The sequence below is a fragment of the Trichosurus vulpecula genome, chromosome 7 (assembly GCF_011100635.1).
Source record: "Trichosurus vulpecula isolate mTriVul1 chromosome 7, mTriVul1.pri, whole genome shotgun sequence".
NCBI classification, from domain to species: Eukaryota; Metazoa; Chordata; class Mammalia; order Diprotodontia; family Phalangeridae; genus Trichosurus; species Trichosurus vulpecula.
Window position 1 is genome coordinate 45321568 of NC_050579.1, and position 16677 is coordinate 45338244.

The following is a 16677-nucleotide window of genomic DNA, read 5'->3' on the forward strand; positions in this document are numbered from 1 at the left end:
CTTGGCAGCCTTCCTAGGTTGAACAAGGCTTGGTAGAGTAGGAAAGGGTGTAGGCCTCTATCAACAGAGAAAAAGGCTCCTGAAGATGGCGTAGTTTATTTTAGGAATAGATAAAGAGAGCTGGAGATGTGTTGGGACAAAGCCACTGACCATTCATACTGAAGAGCGGAACTGGGGGGAAGAGGATGAAGTTTATAGGAGGAAGGCAAAAGGAGAGAATGCAAAAGTTTGTTTTCTTTTTTAAAAAGACAAAATGACACAGGACAGGAAAAATGCATTTAATGCCTTAACAAAGTGCAAAATAAAACTCCCCACAATTACAAAACAAATTCCTTTGGTTCAGTGATTATGCCATTGCCTTTTATCTTTCATATGGCTGCAGACATCCTTCAAAGAAACAGTCTCCCTACACCACACACACACACACATACACACACACGTATACTCTCTCTCTCTCTCTGAGGGACACCATGCCAAAGGGTAGGAGGTACCTAAATACTCAGTAAAGTTAATGGCAGCACCTTCTTGGGTCATCTGGGAACATAAAGAAGTGGAAGGGAAGCAGGCCTGTTGGAGGGGTATAGGAGGACACTAAAGGGGAAGAACAGAGGGCTGAGTCAAACACATTCGAGTCAGTGAAAGGCTGCTCCTAGTTAAATCACTAAAATATGGTGATTCATATACTTGTATATGCTACATGAGGCTGAGTCCTTTGGCCTAATCTCTCTCTCACGTGAGCGCACGCGCACGCACTCACACACACACACAAACACACAATTCAGCAACACTGGACCTTGCTGGGCTTAGTTAGGGAGAGGGAGAATATGTTCCCATTTCACATCCTCAAGTGAAAACTGACGGAGAAAGAAGACAACAACAGAGAGAGACAGATAAAAGACTTACAGTAGGAAGAAATCTTAGGGATCATTCAATGAAGATGAATTCATTTTATATAGGAGGAAACAAGCTCAGCAAGGTTGACTGACACCCATAGTCCCACAGTTAAGACTTGAGTTTTCTTTCTTTTTAAACCTTTGTTACAAGGGATGGTTCACAGGGTAGAAGATTGAGGTGGGATATATTCAGAAATGTAAATACAAATTCAGATGTAAATACAAAGGACATCAATAAAAATAAAACCCAAAGTCAGTAGAAGTCAAATCTCCTGACTTTCAGTCAAATCCTTTCCACAACACCGTTTGTTCTCCTATATGAAGAGAGAGTAAATACTGGCAAAAGAAATTGATGGTAGGGGAAGAGAGAAACAAGAGACAGTCCAAAGACAGATAGACACAGAGAGAGGCAGAGAAACGAAGAGAGAATGAACCATTGCTTCAGTTTTACTGCTTTGACAGAAAAGTATCTTTCGGAGATGACAGTGATTCACCGATTAGCTCTCAAAGATGTGATCAGATACAAATCTTTAAGAACCCCTGGCACTCTGAAAAAGGGAACTAGGAGAACCCTAAAGCCTGGTAACCTGCTCAGAAAAATGAGACTCAATATCTGGCCTCAAGTATAATCCTCTGCAATGCCAGAGAGTCCACAACTAATTTTATGGAACCAGCTGAATGGAAATTTAACTTTCAAGTTAAATACTATCACCTCAATAGTGACAGAAAGAAAAATTATGATCCTAGGTATCATAAATAGGCTGAAAACTGTGTAAGTTTCCAAAGCCATCTCTGCTCTACTTAGCACAGAATATGCAAACACTTGCTGAACAAATGGATTTGTCCCTCAGTTTGATGGGAGGTATCCGGTCTTTGTTCAGACAGGGGCATTGCTGGAGTTCACCTAATACCATTTCCTTCTCCTTCTTAATATCTACCTTTTCATATACCCCGGGTTATAAAAGAATGTGGTCAGTGCAGATTTCCAGAATTAATCAATAATGAAAATTGGCTGATTCGTGGAGAATTGGCAGGGAAGGTAGAAAACCATCCCTACAGCCATCATATCTTTGACTTCTATCTCCTTCCATATCCACGTGAATAATATACCTGGGTCCTGGAGCAATAAAGAGAATCACAGAGATTCCCTACATATTTCAAATCATGCATTCAAGCTGGGCTGGGCACCTTCTCCCACTATGTTCTGCAACTTCCCCCCTATTCCCACCCCATATGTCACTTCTTCTTCTGGGGGGGACTGGTGGAGGAACGTGCCATTGTGATCTGGCTACATTTCTCAAAGATAGCCTCAGCTGAGAGTTTAGGAAGCCCTTGATCCAGAGGGCACTCATCTACTAAGCTGTTCATAGGTGTGGGGGGCAGCACAGGTTCCTCCTCATCTCGACTCATTTCAGGAATCAAGGTATTAATGGCTTTGTCCAGTTCATCATCCATGGGCTCCTGAGAGCAGCCTTCTGGCCCAGGCGTCCCTGAAGGTGTCTTCATGGCACCAGGATGCCCCCACAAGGCATCTCTGAGGATGGGGAGAACTTTCTTTCTGGAAGCATGAACATTTCCTTGGAAATAGGCCCTGAGGTTAGGGTGGGGGGATGGGGCTGGAGTCAGATTCAGAGGTGGCGATCGGGAATATTCCAAGGCTCCACAGATCTGAGGTAGAAGAGATAATAATGAATGAATTTTACCTCCTAAGCCAAACTCCTAAAATAGTCTCATCCTAAAGACAAAGGCGGTAATTTCATGCTTGAGATATTACCCCTGTCCCTAGCTGTGGAGAGAGAAGCACTTACTGGGAGAATGAAGGGAAAACATTGGGATAAACAATCAAATGCAAGGGAAGGAGGATATGGTAGAGCAGATTGAGAAGAATGAAAACCAGCCTCCCAAGAGAGGCAATCCAGAGGATATATGGTACAGGGGTAGGGAACGTTAGGTCTCAAGGCCACATGTGACCCTCTAGGTCCCCTCGATAAAAGGATTTGTTTTGTAAAACTTGGACTCAGTCAAAAGGCTGCACCCAAGGACCTAGAAGGTCACACGTGGCCTTGAGGCCACAGATTCCCCACCCCTAGTACCATCTGAGAAAGGAGACAGAAGGGTCTTGGACTCAGTAATAGTAAAGGAAATGAAGGATGTTTCCTGCTTCCCTTAATACCCTCTGCCTAGTCTAAGACTGAATCAAATTGTCCAGCCTGGGCAGCTGGGAGTAGGGTAGAGAAAAGGACAGAGGAAAGGATAGATATAACTTATTTAAGTGAATAAAAGTGCCTGGTTATGATTAGATAAGTCCTTGGCATCTCACGTGGCCCTAGGAATCCCTTTGCCTTTCTATCTTCAAATTTTTCACTGAGTTAATCAGTAACCATCAAGAGGTGAGAAAAGGGGCAGATGGAGCCAGATAGTTAACAACAAGATTGGGAAAGGGGCCAAGTCCACCCTCTCACAATCCTTTCTATAAGAATATCAAACAATAATTCATAATCCAATTAATTCTTTCATGGTGGGAGAATTCACCTGAATTTTACAGGGGATTGGATAGAATCAGGTATAGAAAGGAGCAGTGGAGATCTGAATGGGGAGATACTTTGGTGGACATGGCTAAGTAGAGAGAATGCAGAACCGATCATCAACTTAGAATAGCTCTATTCTAGATTTAAAGTTCCTTGAAGGCAGAGACTATGATTCATGTTTCTACTGTAACCTCTCCTGCCACCAACAGCCAGGATAAGGATAAACTCTGTAACATTCCAAACAAAAAATCAGGATCTATATCAACGTGTCACACAGGACCAACTCAGGGTGGAGGAGAGCTGCCAAAAGAGTTCCCAGCCCTGCGGTCAGAGAGAAGTTAGATTGATGGGCTATGGACTCACCATACTTTGGAGGTCCATGCTAGGACAGAAAACAACCAGATGCCTCACTGGCTCATTATGAGGGGTGAAAGTGATAGTCATTGCTACAAGGGCATCGTAGCCACGAGCTTGGCAGAAGGCATCTAGCTCTGCTGTGAGGTTGGATCTCTGAAGGAAGACCTGGGAAAAAAAAAGGGAAGGGAGGTGTAAGAACTATAGGGGCACTCACCAATAAAAAGCTCATGGTTTCATGTAGCATGCTAATGTACAAAGAAATTTACCTAATATGTTCAAATATTTATTGACTCTACCCATTACGTATCTTATTATGCATGTAACACCATGTGAAGTGCAGTTGAGAATACAAAAGAAATATAAGAGTTTCTGTCTCCAATAAGCTTTTAAAATCTTACAGTCACAGTTCCTCATCTTGTAGGTGCTTAAGTACAAATAGAAAAATAATAATAATGCACACAAAGTAAAGGACAGACACAGGACAAGAGAAATATTTCCCCACTTATTCTCTGCAAATTCATGATCTTCATTCACATTTTAAAGTTTTTTAAATGAAAATTTAAGTCTTACTACAAATGAACGAATAAAGATGGAATAAAAATACAAATAAAACACCACCTGAATAATTAAAATAAATATAACTATAATAATGTAACACTATTTCCCCATCTGATCTTTTTTGTATATGTATACTTAAAATTTTGTTACTGTTATTTTTTACATAGTTGTCAATATGTACTTTGTTCTTATAATTCTTTACATCAATTCTTGTCTTTTCACACTTCTTGGTATTTCTTATATCAATGTAATTCTTGACAATATTTTTAGTGGCTCAATAGATTGAAATACCACAATTTCATTGTTCAGTCATTACCATGTTGTTATTAATTTATGCCTGGATTGATGGTATGAAACAAACCTGGAGGAATTACCCCATGGAGGCTACTCATCCACTCAGCAGCCCTTTAACTGTCCTAGCTAACACTAGGAAGGCCCAACTGTTCTATAAACAGAGGAGTACCTGGAGGGGAAACCTGATGGAGTCATAAATTTTCAAACTCTGAGCCTGGTTAACTGTAAATTCTCTAATGGTTAGGTTCTGCCAAAGGGCACATGCCACCCCAAATTAATTCCTATTGTACTATCTCTCCAATCCTGATCATAAAGCCTTGGAACAAGTTGCAAGCTTCTCCTAAATCTTAATCTATATTCTAATCACTAATCATCTTCTACAGTCCCGCTTGACTTGGTTCACCTATGAACCATTGGGAATCCTTTGGAATCCCTGCTCCATCATCAATAAACTCTTCTACATCCTCAAACTTTTCAAAAAGTATTCTTTCTACTTCTTCACCTGAATGGAAATCCAGGTCTCTCCTGAAGACATTACAAGCCTTACTATCCTCTCCCCTAGTGGTCATTCCTTCTCCTACTCATCCAAATCACAACTCTAGGAAGAAGCTTTGTGTTCCCTATAACCACTTCTAGATCACTATTCTATCACATCCCTCAATGGTCTTTCTTCTTTGGAAGTCTGTGAAAGCGGTTGCTACAACTCAGGCCTAGAGTCACTCTTGGGACCTCTTCTTCTCCTCACTTGCTGCCCTGTCATCATGGAAAAATTTCCCCCTCAGGACCTCCTCTCTTGGTTGGTGACTCCTTTTCCAGGAACACCGTACTGGGAAAGACTCCACACTGTCACACCTAGACTCACTCTCAAGACTTCTTCTACTCACATGCCACCTTACCCCCATGCATAAGTACTTTTTAGCTCCCCTTCATGTGTTGTAAGCTCCTTTATGGTAAAGATTGTCACATTTGGTTGTTTTTTATACCCTTAGGGCTTAACAGTGCTTGGCATACAGTAGGCACATGATACATGCTGTGTCTGTCTCTCTGTGCATCTATCTAGCCATCTCTCTCCTTCTCCATCTGTTTCTCCATCTATCATCTAGGACCTCTAAGTCATTCTGTTTTTTTTAGTTTTTTTTTTTAATTTTATTTATTTTTAGTTTTCAACATTCAGTTCCATAAGACTGAATTCCAAACTTTCTCCCCGTCTTTCCCCTCCACCCACCCCAAGACAGCATGTAATTTGATATAGGCTCTACATTCAATTCATATTGAACCTATTTTTATATTAGTCATAGTGTAAAGAAGAATTAGAACCAACGGGAGAAACCACAAGAAAGAAGAAACAAACAAAAAAGCAAAAAAAGAGAGCAAATAACATGCTTCAATCTGTATTCAGACTCCACAGTTTGTTTTCTGGATGTGGACAGCATTTTCCATCATGAGCCCTTTGGAGTTGTCTTAGATCCTTGCATTGCAAAGAAGAGATAAGTCTATCAAAGTCAGTCATCCTACATTGCCACAATGTTCTCCTGGTTCTGTTCACTTCAGTCAGTATCAGTTGTTCAAGTCTTTCTAGGTTTTTCTGAAGTCTGCCTGTTCATCATTTCTTACAGCACAACGGTATTCCATGACATTCATATACCACAACTTGTTCAGCCATTTCCCAGCTGATGGGCATCCCCTCAATTTCTAATTCTTTGCCACCACAAAAAGAGCTGCTATAAATATTTCTGGATGACCTCTTTAGGATACAGACCTAAAAGTAGTATTGCTGGGTCAAAGGGTATGCATATTTTTATAGCCCTTTAGGCACAGTTCCAAATTATTCTTCAGAATGGTTGGATCAGTTCACAACTCCACCAACAAAGCATTAGTGTTCCAATTTTCCCACATCCTCTCCAGCACTTACAATTTTTTGTTTTGTCCTGTTAACCAATCTGATAAGTGTGATGTGGTAACTCAGGGTTGTTTTGATTTGCATTTCTCTAAACAACAGTGATGTAGAGCATTTTCCCCCCCCTTTTTTTGAGGGGGAAGGCAGGGCAACTGGGGTTAAGTGACTTGCCCAAGGTCACACAGCTAGTAAGTGTGTCAAGTGTCTGAGACCAGATGTGAACTCAGGTCCTCCTGACTCCAGGGCTGGTGCTCTACTCACTGTGCCACCTAGCTGCCCCGCTTTTTTTTGGGGGGGGGGAGTGCATTTTTTCAATATGACTATAGATAGCTTTAATGTCTTCATCTGAAAACTGCCTATTCATATCCTTTGACCATTTATCAATTTGGGGAATGACTTGTATTCTTATAAATTTGACTCAGTTCTCTATATATTTTAGAAATGAGGCCTTTATCAGAGACACTGGCTGTAAAAATTCTTTCCCAGTTTTCTGCTTCCCTCCTAATCTTGGTTGCAATTGGCTTTGCTTGTGCAAAAACTTTTCAATTTAATGTAATCAAAATTATTCACTTCGCATTTCATAATGTTCTCTATCTCTTGTTTGGTCATAAATTTTTCCATTCTCCATAAATCTGACAGGTAAACTATTCTTTGCTCTCCCAGCTTGCTTATAGTGTCAGCCTTAATATCTAACTCGTGTACCATTTTGACTTCATTTTGGTATGTGCTGTAAGATGTTGGTCATTGCCTAGTTTCTGCTATACTATTTTCCAGTTTTCCCAGCAGTTTTTGCCAAATAGTGAGTTCTTATCCCAGAAGTTGGAGTCTTTGGGTTTATCAAACAGTAGATTACCATAGTCATTGACTACTGTCTCGTGTACCTAACCTATTCCACTGATCTACCACTCTATTTCTTAGCCAGTACCAAGTAGTTTTGATGATTGCTGCTTTATAATGTAATTTAAGATCTCGTATCTAGGCCACCTTCCCTAGAATTTCTTTTCATTTATTCCTTTGATATTCTGGACCTTTTGTTCTTCCAGATGAATTTTGTTATTATTTTTTCTAGCTCCACAAAACAATCTTTTGGTTGTTTGATTAGTATTACGGCATTGAATAAGTAAAATTTAGGTAGAATTGTCATTTTTATTAGAAGGGCCTACCCATGAGCATCTGATGTTTTTCCAGTTATTTAGATCTGACTTTATTTGTGTGAAAAGTGTTTTGTAGTTCCTGGTTGTGTTTTGGCAGGCAGACTCCCAAATATTTTATAGTGTCTACAGTAACTTAAAATGGAATTTCTCTTTCTTTTTCTTGCTGTTGGGCTTTGTTAGTAATATACAGAAAGGCCGATGACTATGTGGGTTTATTAGGTCATTCTTCCTGTCTTTTCAATTAGTATTTTGTTTTCCTCTTCCCTACTATCATCCAGTATTCGTGATGACAAGTCCTCTAATAGCCCAATGACACAACTGCTCAATTCCAATAACCTTCTCTATGCTACCTCTGCTACACAAAAACATGTTCATGACTTAGGCCTTACCATCTAAGAAATATATTGCAATCTTAAAATTCACCCCTCCAACCAAAATCTCATTTCTTAGTAGTCTCCCTCCCCAATTTTTCTTTTGCTACACTTATTTGTGTACATGTTATGCACCCCAGCAAATAATCAGCTCCTTAAGGGTCATGATGATTTCATTTTTTCTTTCTATCTCCCATACTTAGCACAAAGCCTGGCATGTAGTGGGTCCTCATAAATGTCTGGAAGATTGACGTGAACCTCCTATCTTTCCTCCTCAAGGAATAGCTAGGAGGCCAGTTAGGCTGGAACTCAGGAGAGTAATGTGAAAGAAGTATGGAAAGGCTGGCAGGAGCCCAGTTTTAGAAAGCTTTAAAAGTCCAGCTAAGGAGTTTACATTTTATCCCAGAAGCCACAGAGAGTCACTGCAGATTTTTGAGTAGGGAATGACAAGGAATAAACTGGAGGACAGACTGGAAGCAGGAATTTCATCTTGCTCCGATTCCTGTTTCCTCTGGAACCTGCTCACTCGCTCATGAATTTTCAGCTTTGCCCTCACAATTGGGACCTTCCCATCTGCCTAAAAACACTTTTAAGTCTCCCCAGTCCAAAAAAAATCTATTTCTCTTAACCCCCCCATCTAAACCATTTATTATTCTCCCATTTTCCTTCTCCCCATCACTGATAAATCTCTTAAAATGTGGGTATTCCTAAAGGTCTAAATCCTTTTCTTCTATGTGCTTTTCTTGTACCTTACCTGCTAATTTCAGTAACTCCTACAGCTTCAATTACTTCAGTCATGCAGATGGTGGTGCAGAAAACTCTGTCTTGACCTCTCTTCTGAGCTCCAACTGTCAGACACCTCCATCTGGGTTTGAGGTCCCCTCAAAGTTAACATGTTCAAACCAAGTTCTCTATCAGTTATTAGTTTCTTTAAATATATAATTTGTGTCAATGGTTATCTTTTTGACTCTTTCCTCTCCCCACACCTTCAGACTTCTTAATTCCATCCCTACAACATCTCTTGAACTTTATCTCACCTCTATTTTCACTGCTACCACCACAGTATAGACCCTTAGTATCATCTAACTGCACTGCTATACTATATCTCTTATAGTTCTTGCCACAACTTTATTTCCCCTCCAATCTGTTCTTGATACCAACAGAGTAATCTTTCCTTTAAAAAAAAATTATTTTTCTAATAACAAGCAGCTGTTTTCTTTCCATCCCAATTTAAAAGAATAAAATAAGAATACAATCCTTGTAACAAATATGCAGAATAATCTTTAAAAAGTATAGAGCCGGTCTTGTCATTCTTCTGCTTAAAAACCTTCAGAGGCTCCTTATTGCTCACCAAGTACAGCTAAAACTTCTCTGCCTACAGAGTAAGGGACTCTTCCAACACAGTATTCTCTTATCAGGCTTATCCTAAATATAACCTGTGGCCCAGAACTTCTGGGCTTATCTAGATCAGCTTCAGTCTTGGGGACTTCCCAATGTAGGTCTGCGGCTTTTGTGCTTAACCAGGGTTTCCCCAGAAACATTAGAATTTGGCTTATATATGATGGCCCTCAGGTCTCATGTGAATACTTAGGTTAACAAAATATTAAATATAGGCCAGGCTTTATTTAATTCAACAAACATACAAAAGACAAATCTACCTTCCTTCCCTCTCTAGTAGGTCACACCTTCTGTAGGGCCCTAGCTAGTCCTACAGACAGAATCCTACCCTAAGGTTGAGAATGTCCCATGAAAAGACAGCAATTGTCTCCACCATCGAATTCCACCTATACTATCCTTCAATCTCAACAGTGCTACAATGAAATTGAGGCCTGATTCCTTACCCTTCTCTGTCAAGGAACAAAGTCTTTGGGTTAACATCCAAGGTGTATTATGGCTCCCACGGAAGGGCGGGTTGGATTTTGTGCCTTCCCATCATCACCTCATGGTCCTATCTTTTGTTATGTCTTGGCTCTGGATCCCCTCTTGGCCCTGGTTGAAGATTGCTGCTTCACTGTTGTCAGCTTAAGATCCTTTAGTCACTGGCTTGGTCCAGAAACTCTTTAATTCTTAACTGTTGCCTTTTTCTTAGTAGTCACATGGTTCCCAGAAGGGACCATGTAGCTGGGAAGTAAGCCCATGTGTTTCCTAACAGCTTCCATCTAAACCATTCCTCAGAGTCTTGTTCCCTGTCTCTTCCAGCCTCACTTTTTGTAGTCTAAGTGCTCTAGTGGACCAAAAGGACTTGAATCATCCTACATGTAATGTCAATGGGAACAACCATGACAGACTCTGAATATATACATTATCAATATTTTGACCTTGTTAAGGGAATTTCACCTCGTAAAGGGAGACAGTGTCATCAATACCAGAACAAATTACAGAATAACAATATTTCAGAATTGGAAAAGCCCTCAGAACCTGACTCATACCCCACTAAAAAAATCCCACTACAGCCTCTTTCTGAAGCCCTTCAGTGAGAAGGACCTCACCACCTCTGAAATTAGTTCATTCCATTTTTGGATCGATTCAATTCCTGTGATGTTTCCCATAACATCATATTTAAATCCTTGCAACTTCCACTCATAGTCTTAGGCCCTCTGGGGAAAAAAGAGCAAGTCTGACACTTCTACATGCCATCATTTTCAAAAGCTTGAAGACAGTGATCATGGTGCTCCTAAGACTTCTCTTTTCTGTGCTTGGACCTACCTTTAAATGGCATAGATTCAAGGCCCTTTATCATTTTAGTGATCTTCTTGTAGACATTCTTCAATGTCTTTCCAGACATAGACACAATATTCTAGATATTGTCTGCTTAGGGCATAATATATTACCTTTTCATGACTAGAAACTATTCAATTCAATAAATATTTATTAAGCTCCTACAAAGTGCTTCTATGTGCTAGATGCTGGGAGATAAAAGCAACAATGAAAACAATCTCTTCCCTAAAAGCCTAGAGTTACATCTCTCTTTAAGACAGCTTAAGGCCATGTTTAGCTTTAGTTTTTTGGCTGCCATATTTACACTGTTGGCTCATACCATACTGGTAGCATAATGAAACCCCCCAGATCTTTTTTCAAAATGCTAACCCTACCTCCTCCATCTTATACTCACAAGTTAATTTTTTTTAACCCAAATATAAGACTTTGCATTTACCCTTATTAAATTTCATCTTATTAGATTTGCTCAATGTTCTAGGCAGTTAAAATCTTTTGGGATGCTAATTCTATCAAGTGTTTTAGCTTTACCTCTTAGTTTTCTGTCATCTGTAAACATGGTAAGTATGTTGCCTATGTCTTTGTCTAAATCACTAACTAAAATGATAAACAGCACAGGACCAACCACCGATCCAAGGGTACTCCACCAGAGGCACCTCTTTGGTGCTATGGAATTATGTTTGTCATTGCAACAGAGTTCTGAAGTCTTTCAAAGTTGTTTTTCTTAATAATATTGTTGCTGTATAAACTGTTCTCTTGGTTTTGCTCACTTCATTCTGTATTAGTTCACAGAAGTCTTTCCAGTTTTCTTTTAAATTCTCTATTTTGTGATGTCTTATAGAGCAATAATATGCCATTACATTCCTATACCATAATTTGTTTAGCCATTTCCCAATAGTTGGCTACCCTTGGTTTCCAGTTTTTTGCTACTATAAAAAGAGCTGTTATAAATATTTTTGTATGATCCTGCTCTTGATGAAGCTTTCCTTTTTCAGATATTCACTATTACCTTTACCTTCTAATCATTACCTTTATAGTCTAGCATTTTCCTAGGAATCAATTACTGACCCATAGTTTGCAGATTTTATTCACTTTTCTTTTTTGAAAATTAGGACATTCACCCTTCTCCATTTCTGTGATACTTTTCCTATTCTCCATGATCTTTTAATTACCACTGACGTTGTATTGGCAATCACACTTGTCTTTTCTTTCTGTACCCAAGAATATAGTTCACTTGAGCCAGGTGTCTTGAATTCATCCAGAGCATCTAGGTGATCTCTTACTAGCTAATTACTTATCTTGGGTAACAATTCCCTGTAAGGTATTTTTGTTCTGTCCTTTCCCATCCATGTGTCATTCTCTTTGGAAGAGAAAACAGATGCAAAACAGGAACTGAGTTACTCTGCCTTCTTGGAAATAAGTTATCATTGTCCTGGTCACCTCAAGTAGCAGTTCTAGGCCTTCTTTAATGCCTTCCCCCCTCGATATAGCAAAAACATAAAAAGCTCCAACTTTCCCTGACTTTTTCTTATTATCCTTAGCCTTTCCAACCAACCTCAGCTTACTCTGACCCTTTTCACTCCTGACAGTTTTCTACAGCACTATGCCATACTTCTATACTTACACAATTATTTGCCCTTCCTTCCCTTTCCTACACATATCTTTAAAAATAAAATCTAAGTTGGAATTCCTATTTTTTCTGTTCATTGGTATCATTTCCCTTTGTGTCTTCAAAATTTCATTCTTGAGAATTTCCTACTCCTTCTGGGCTGACTTCCTCTGTAGAATTTTAGTCCATGAGATCCTTTCCATCCTGACAGTGCAGAAAATCAACCAATCAATAAATATTTATTGATCCCTACTATGTGCCAGGCACTATGCTAAGTGATAGGAATACAAAGAAAGGCAAAACGTAGTCCCTGCCCTCAAGCTCACAATCTAATGGGAGAGACAACAAGAAGCAAAGAGATCTGTACAAACAAGCTATATACAGGATAAATGGGAAATAATTAAGAGAAAGAAGATACTAGAATTAAGAGAGGTTGGAAACACTTCCTGTAGAAGACGGGATTTTAGATGAGACTTAAAGGAAGCCAAGAAGTCAGAAGGGGAGACTGAAGAGGGAGAGCATTCCAGGTATGGAGGACAGAGAAAATACTGAGAGACAGAGTGTCCTGTTCATGGGACAGCTAGGAGACCATTGTCACCGGACTGAAGATTACATGACAGGGAATTAGGTGGAAGAAGACTGGAAAGTAGGAGAAGGCCAGGTTACAAAGGGCTTTGAATACGATTTTCTAGGAGTCTCTAAGTATATCATCATATCATCTTCAAAGAGTGATAACATAGGTTCTTCTCTGCCTCTTCTAATTCCTTCAATTTCTTTTTCTTCTCTTATTGCTAAAGCTAACATTTCTAGTACCACACTGAACAACAGTGGTGATTAAGTGACATCCTTGTTTCACCATCAATCTTACTGGAAATGCATCTAGCTTATCCTCATTACATATAATGCTTGCTGATAGTTTTAGGTAGATGCTATTGATCATTTTAAGGAAGGTTCCATTTATTCCTATGCCCTATAGTGTTTTTAATAGCAATGGGTGTTGTATTTTGTCAAAGCCTTTTTTTGCATCTATTGAGATAATCATATGGTTTCTACTAGTTTTGTTGTTGATATTATCAATTATGCTGATAGTTTTCCTAATATTGAATCAGCCTTGCATTCCTGGAATAAATCCTACCTGGTCATAGTGTACTATTCTTGAGATAAGTTGCTGTAATCTTTTTCCTAATATTTTATTTAAAACTTTTGCATCTATATTCATTAGGGAAATTGGTCTATAATTTTCTTTCTCTATTTTGACTCTCTCTGGTTTAGGTATCAGTACCATGTTTGTGCCATAAAAAGAATTTGGTAGGACTCCTTCACCTTTCCCAAATAGTCTATAAAGTATTGTAATTAACTGTTCTTTAAATGTTTTGATAAGAGTTTGCTTGTAAATCCATCTGGCTCTGGAGAGTTTTTCCTAGGGAGTTCATTGATGGCTTTTTCAATTTCTTTTTCTGAGATGGGATTATTTAAGTATTTTACTTCCTCTTCTGTTAATCTGGGCAATTTATATTTCTGTAAATATTCATACATTTTCCTAAGATTGTCAAATTTATGGGCATACGATTGGGCAAAATAATTCCTAATTATTGTTTTAATTTCCTCTTCATTGGAGGTAAATTCACCCTTTTCATTCTGGTAATTTGGTTTTCTTCATTCTTTTTTTCAATCAAATTTACCAAAGATTTTATCAATTTTATTGTTTTGTTTTTTTCATAAAACCAGCTCTTAGTTTTTGATTCTGAGGGCAGAAAGAAGCCACTGGAGTTTACTGAGTGGGAGATGGAAGTGTTTAACACCATCAGATCTGTGATTTAGGAAAATCATTTTAATGGCTGAATGGAGGATTAACTGGGATGGGATGACAGTGTTGCCATCTATAGTAATAGGGAAAGTAGAAGAGGGCAGGGTTTATGGGGGAAGATAATGAGAGTTTAAGATCTCTACAAGCATCCAGTGAAGAGATATCTAAGAGGCAGCTGCAGACGTGAGACTGGAGATTAGCAGAGAGATAGAGGCAGGATAGGTAGGTTGTGAGAATTATTAGCTAAGGGATTAAAATGAATCCATGGGAGCCAATGAGATCATCAAGTGAATTAGTACAGAAAGAGGAGAGAAGAGGGCCCAGGACAGAGCCCTGTGGAACAACCATAGCTAGAAGTGACATGGATGAAGCTTCAGCAGACAGGGAAGGTACAGTCAGATAGGGAGGAGGAGAACCATGAAAGAAGGGTGTCCTGAAAACCTACAGAGAAGACAGTATAAAGGAGAACAGGATCATCAACAGCATCAAAGGCTGTAGAGAGATCAAAGAGAATGAAGACTGAGAAAAGGCCAGTAGTCATCTTGGTGAGAGCAGTTTCAGTTGACTGATGAGGTGGGAAGCCCTACTGAAGAGAGTGAGAGCAGAGGAAGTGGAGACATCTATTGTAGATTGCTTTCTCAAGGAGTTGGGCCCAAAAGGCAGGAGAGATTTGGGACTTTCGAGGGAATGGGAGGATCAGGTGAGGAGACATGGGCATGTTTGTAGACAATAGGGAAGCCAGTCAGTAGACAAGGAGTGGCTAAAGAGGAGTGAGAGAGTGGGAAATGATAAAAGAGGGAATCTGCCAGAGGAGAGCGATGGAAGGATCACGTGGACATAGAGAGGAGGTTTTCTTGGCAAAGAGAAGGGCTGCCTCTTCATGGAGTAGTAGTAGTAGTAGTAGTAGTAGTAATAATAATAATAATGATAGCAATAACAACAACAGCCATTAACAAACATACAAAGCTCCCTACGTGCCAGGTATTGTGTTAAATAGGGCATCTAGGTGGAGCAGTGGGTAGAGCGCCAGGCCTGCAGTCAGGCAGACTCATCTTCCTGAGCTCAAACGTGGCCTCAGACACTTCCTAGCTGTGTGACCCTGGGCAAGTCACTTAACCCTGTCTGCCTCAGTTCTTTATCTGTAAAATGACCTGGAGAAGGAAATGGCAAAGCACTCCACTACCTTCATCAAGAAAACTCCAAATGGGGTCAGGAAGAGTTGGACACAACTGCACAACGACTGCATTAAGTACTTTACAAATACTATCTCATTTGATCTTCTCAAAAACTGTAGGAGGTAGATGCTGTTATTATCCCCATTTTACACATGAGGAAACTGAGGCAAACAGGGTAAAGTGATTTGCCCAAGGTCACACAGTTAGTAAGTGTCTGAGACCAGATCTGAACTCAAGTTTTCCTGATTCCAGGTCCACTGCTCTATCCATTTCACCACCTAGCTGCCCCTGTGCTTTTATTTGAGACAGGGATGAAGGAGGAGATAATGGCAGAAGGTATCTGAGTTACACAAGATAAGGAGAGTTGCATGGTTTTTTCCACCTTCGTTCAGCAGCGCATGTGTGGGCTCAAGTGCAGTAGACAGTGGGAGTGACTGGCAATATGAAAAGGGGGCGAATAACTCAAGAAGAAGATAGTGTAGGGTTGAACTGGTTCACCAAGGGGTCAAAATGGGGAAAGGAAAGTGTGGCTAGTGCAGGGATAATGGTCTGGAAGAAAATTGAGGGGTCAAGGGACTGAAGGTCACAGTCTAGACAAAGAAAAGAATCTGGTAATGAAAGGCAGAGGGACAGTTGGAAAATCAATAGATGGTGATCAGATAAGGGAATTTCAGAGTTCATAAACATGGAGTCACTGCATTTGTGAGTGATGGCAAGATTGAGGATATGGTCATCTTTGTGTGTAGGTGAGGTGAAGTGGAGAAACAGGATATGAGAAATCAGGTAGTTAAGGAACTGGAAGGATAGGTTATTTGAGAGAGTTGATCAATATGTATGTTGAAGTTCCCTAGTATAAAGGAAGGAAAGGGAGGGAAGTGGAGGGAGGTAGACAACAATTATCAAGATTTAGATTGGATGATAGATATGGATTAAGTAAATTTCCAAGGAGGAAGAGGTTACTGAGAGATGGTGGTGGGGGGAAACCTGCAAGTAACAATGGGGAAGAAGTATTCCAATTCTCCCACCTTGACTAGTAAGTTGAGGCAGAATGAATAAAATTGCAGCCAGTGCTAGAAAGGGTGGCCAAAGAGGCTGTGTTATGGGGAGCCAGGTCTCAGCGAGAGCCAGAAGATGGAAGAAGTGGGAAAGGAAAAGATTTAAGATGAACACAAGTTAATTGCCTATGGGGCAGGCATTACAGAGAACACAGTGGAAGGGGTGGGTAGCTTTACAGTGGGACATGGTGGGGATAGGGTTGGGTTGAGAGGAATGGGAATAAGGAATTGGGTAGTGAGGAACAGGGAATGTTTTGGATGATA

General features: G+C 39.9%; 1 protein-coding gene across 3 annotated transcripts in view; it reads right to left on the reverse strand.

Annotated features, from left to right (window-relative positions):
• Positions 1–259: 259 nt before the first annotated feature.
• PRUNE1 (prune exopolyphosphatase 1) overlaps positions 260–16677 on the reverse strand; it is a 54889-nt gene continuing 38471 nt past the window's right edge. For 2 of the 3 annotated variants that reach the window (XM_036766497.1, XM_036766496.1), the window contains exons 8-9: positions 3785–3943; positions 260–2561 (exon numbers count right to left, since the gene is read on the reverse strand). In XM_036766497.1, the coding sequence (XP_036622392.1) occupies positions 2130–2561; positions 3785–3943 (591 nt within the window). In that variant the 3' untranslated portion in view covers positions 260–2129. The remainder of the gene's footprint in view (positions 2562–3784; positions 3944–16677) is intronic. The other variant, XM_036766498.1, reaches the window with a different exon arrangement.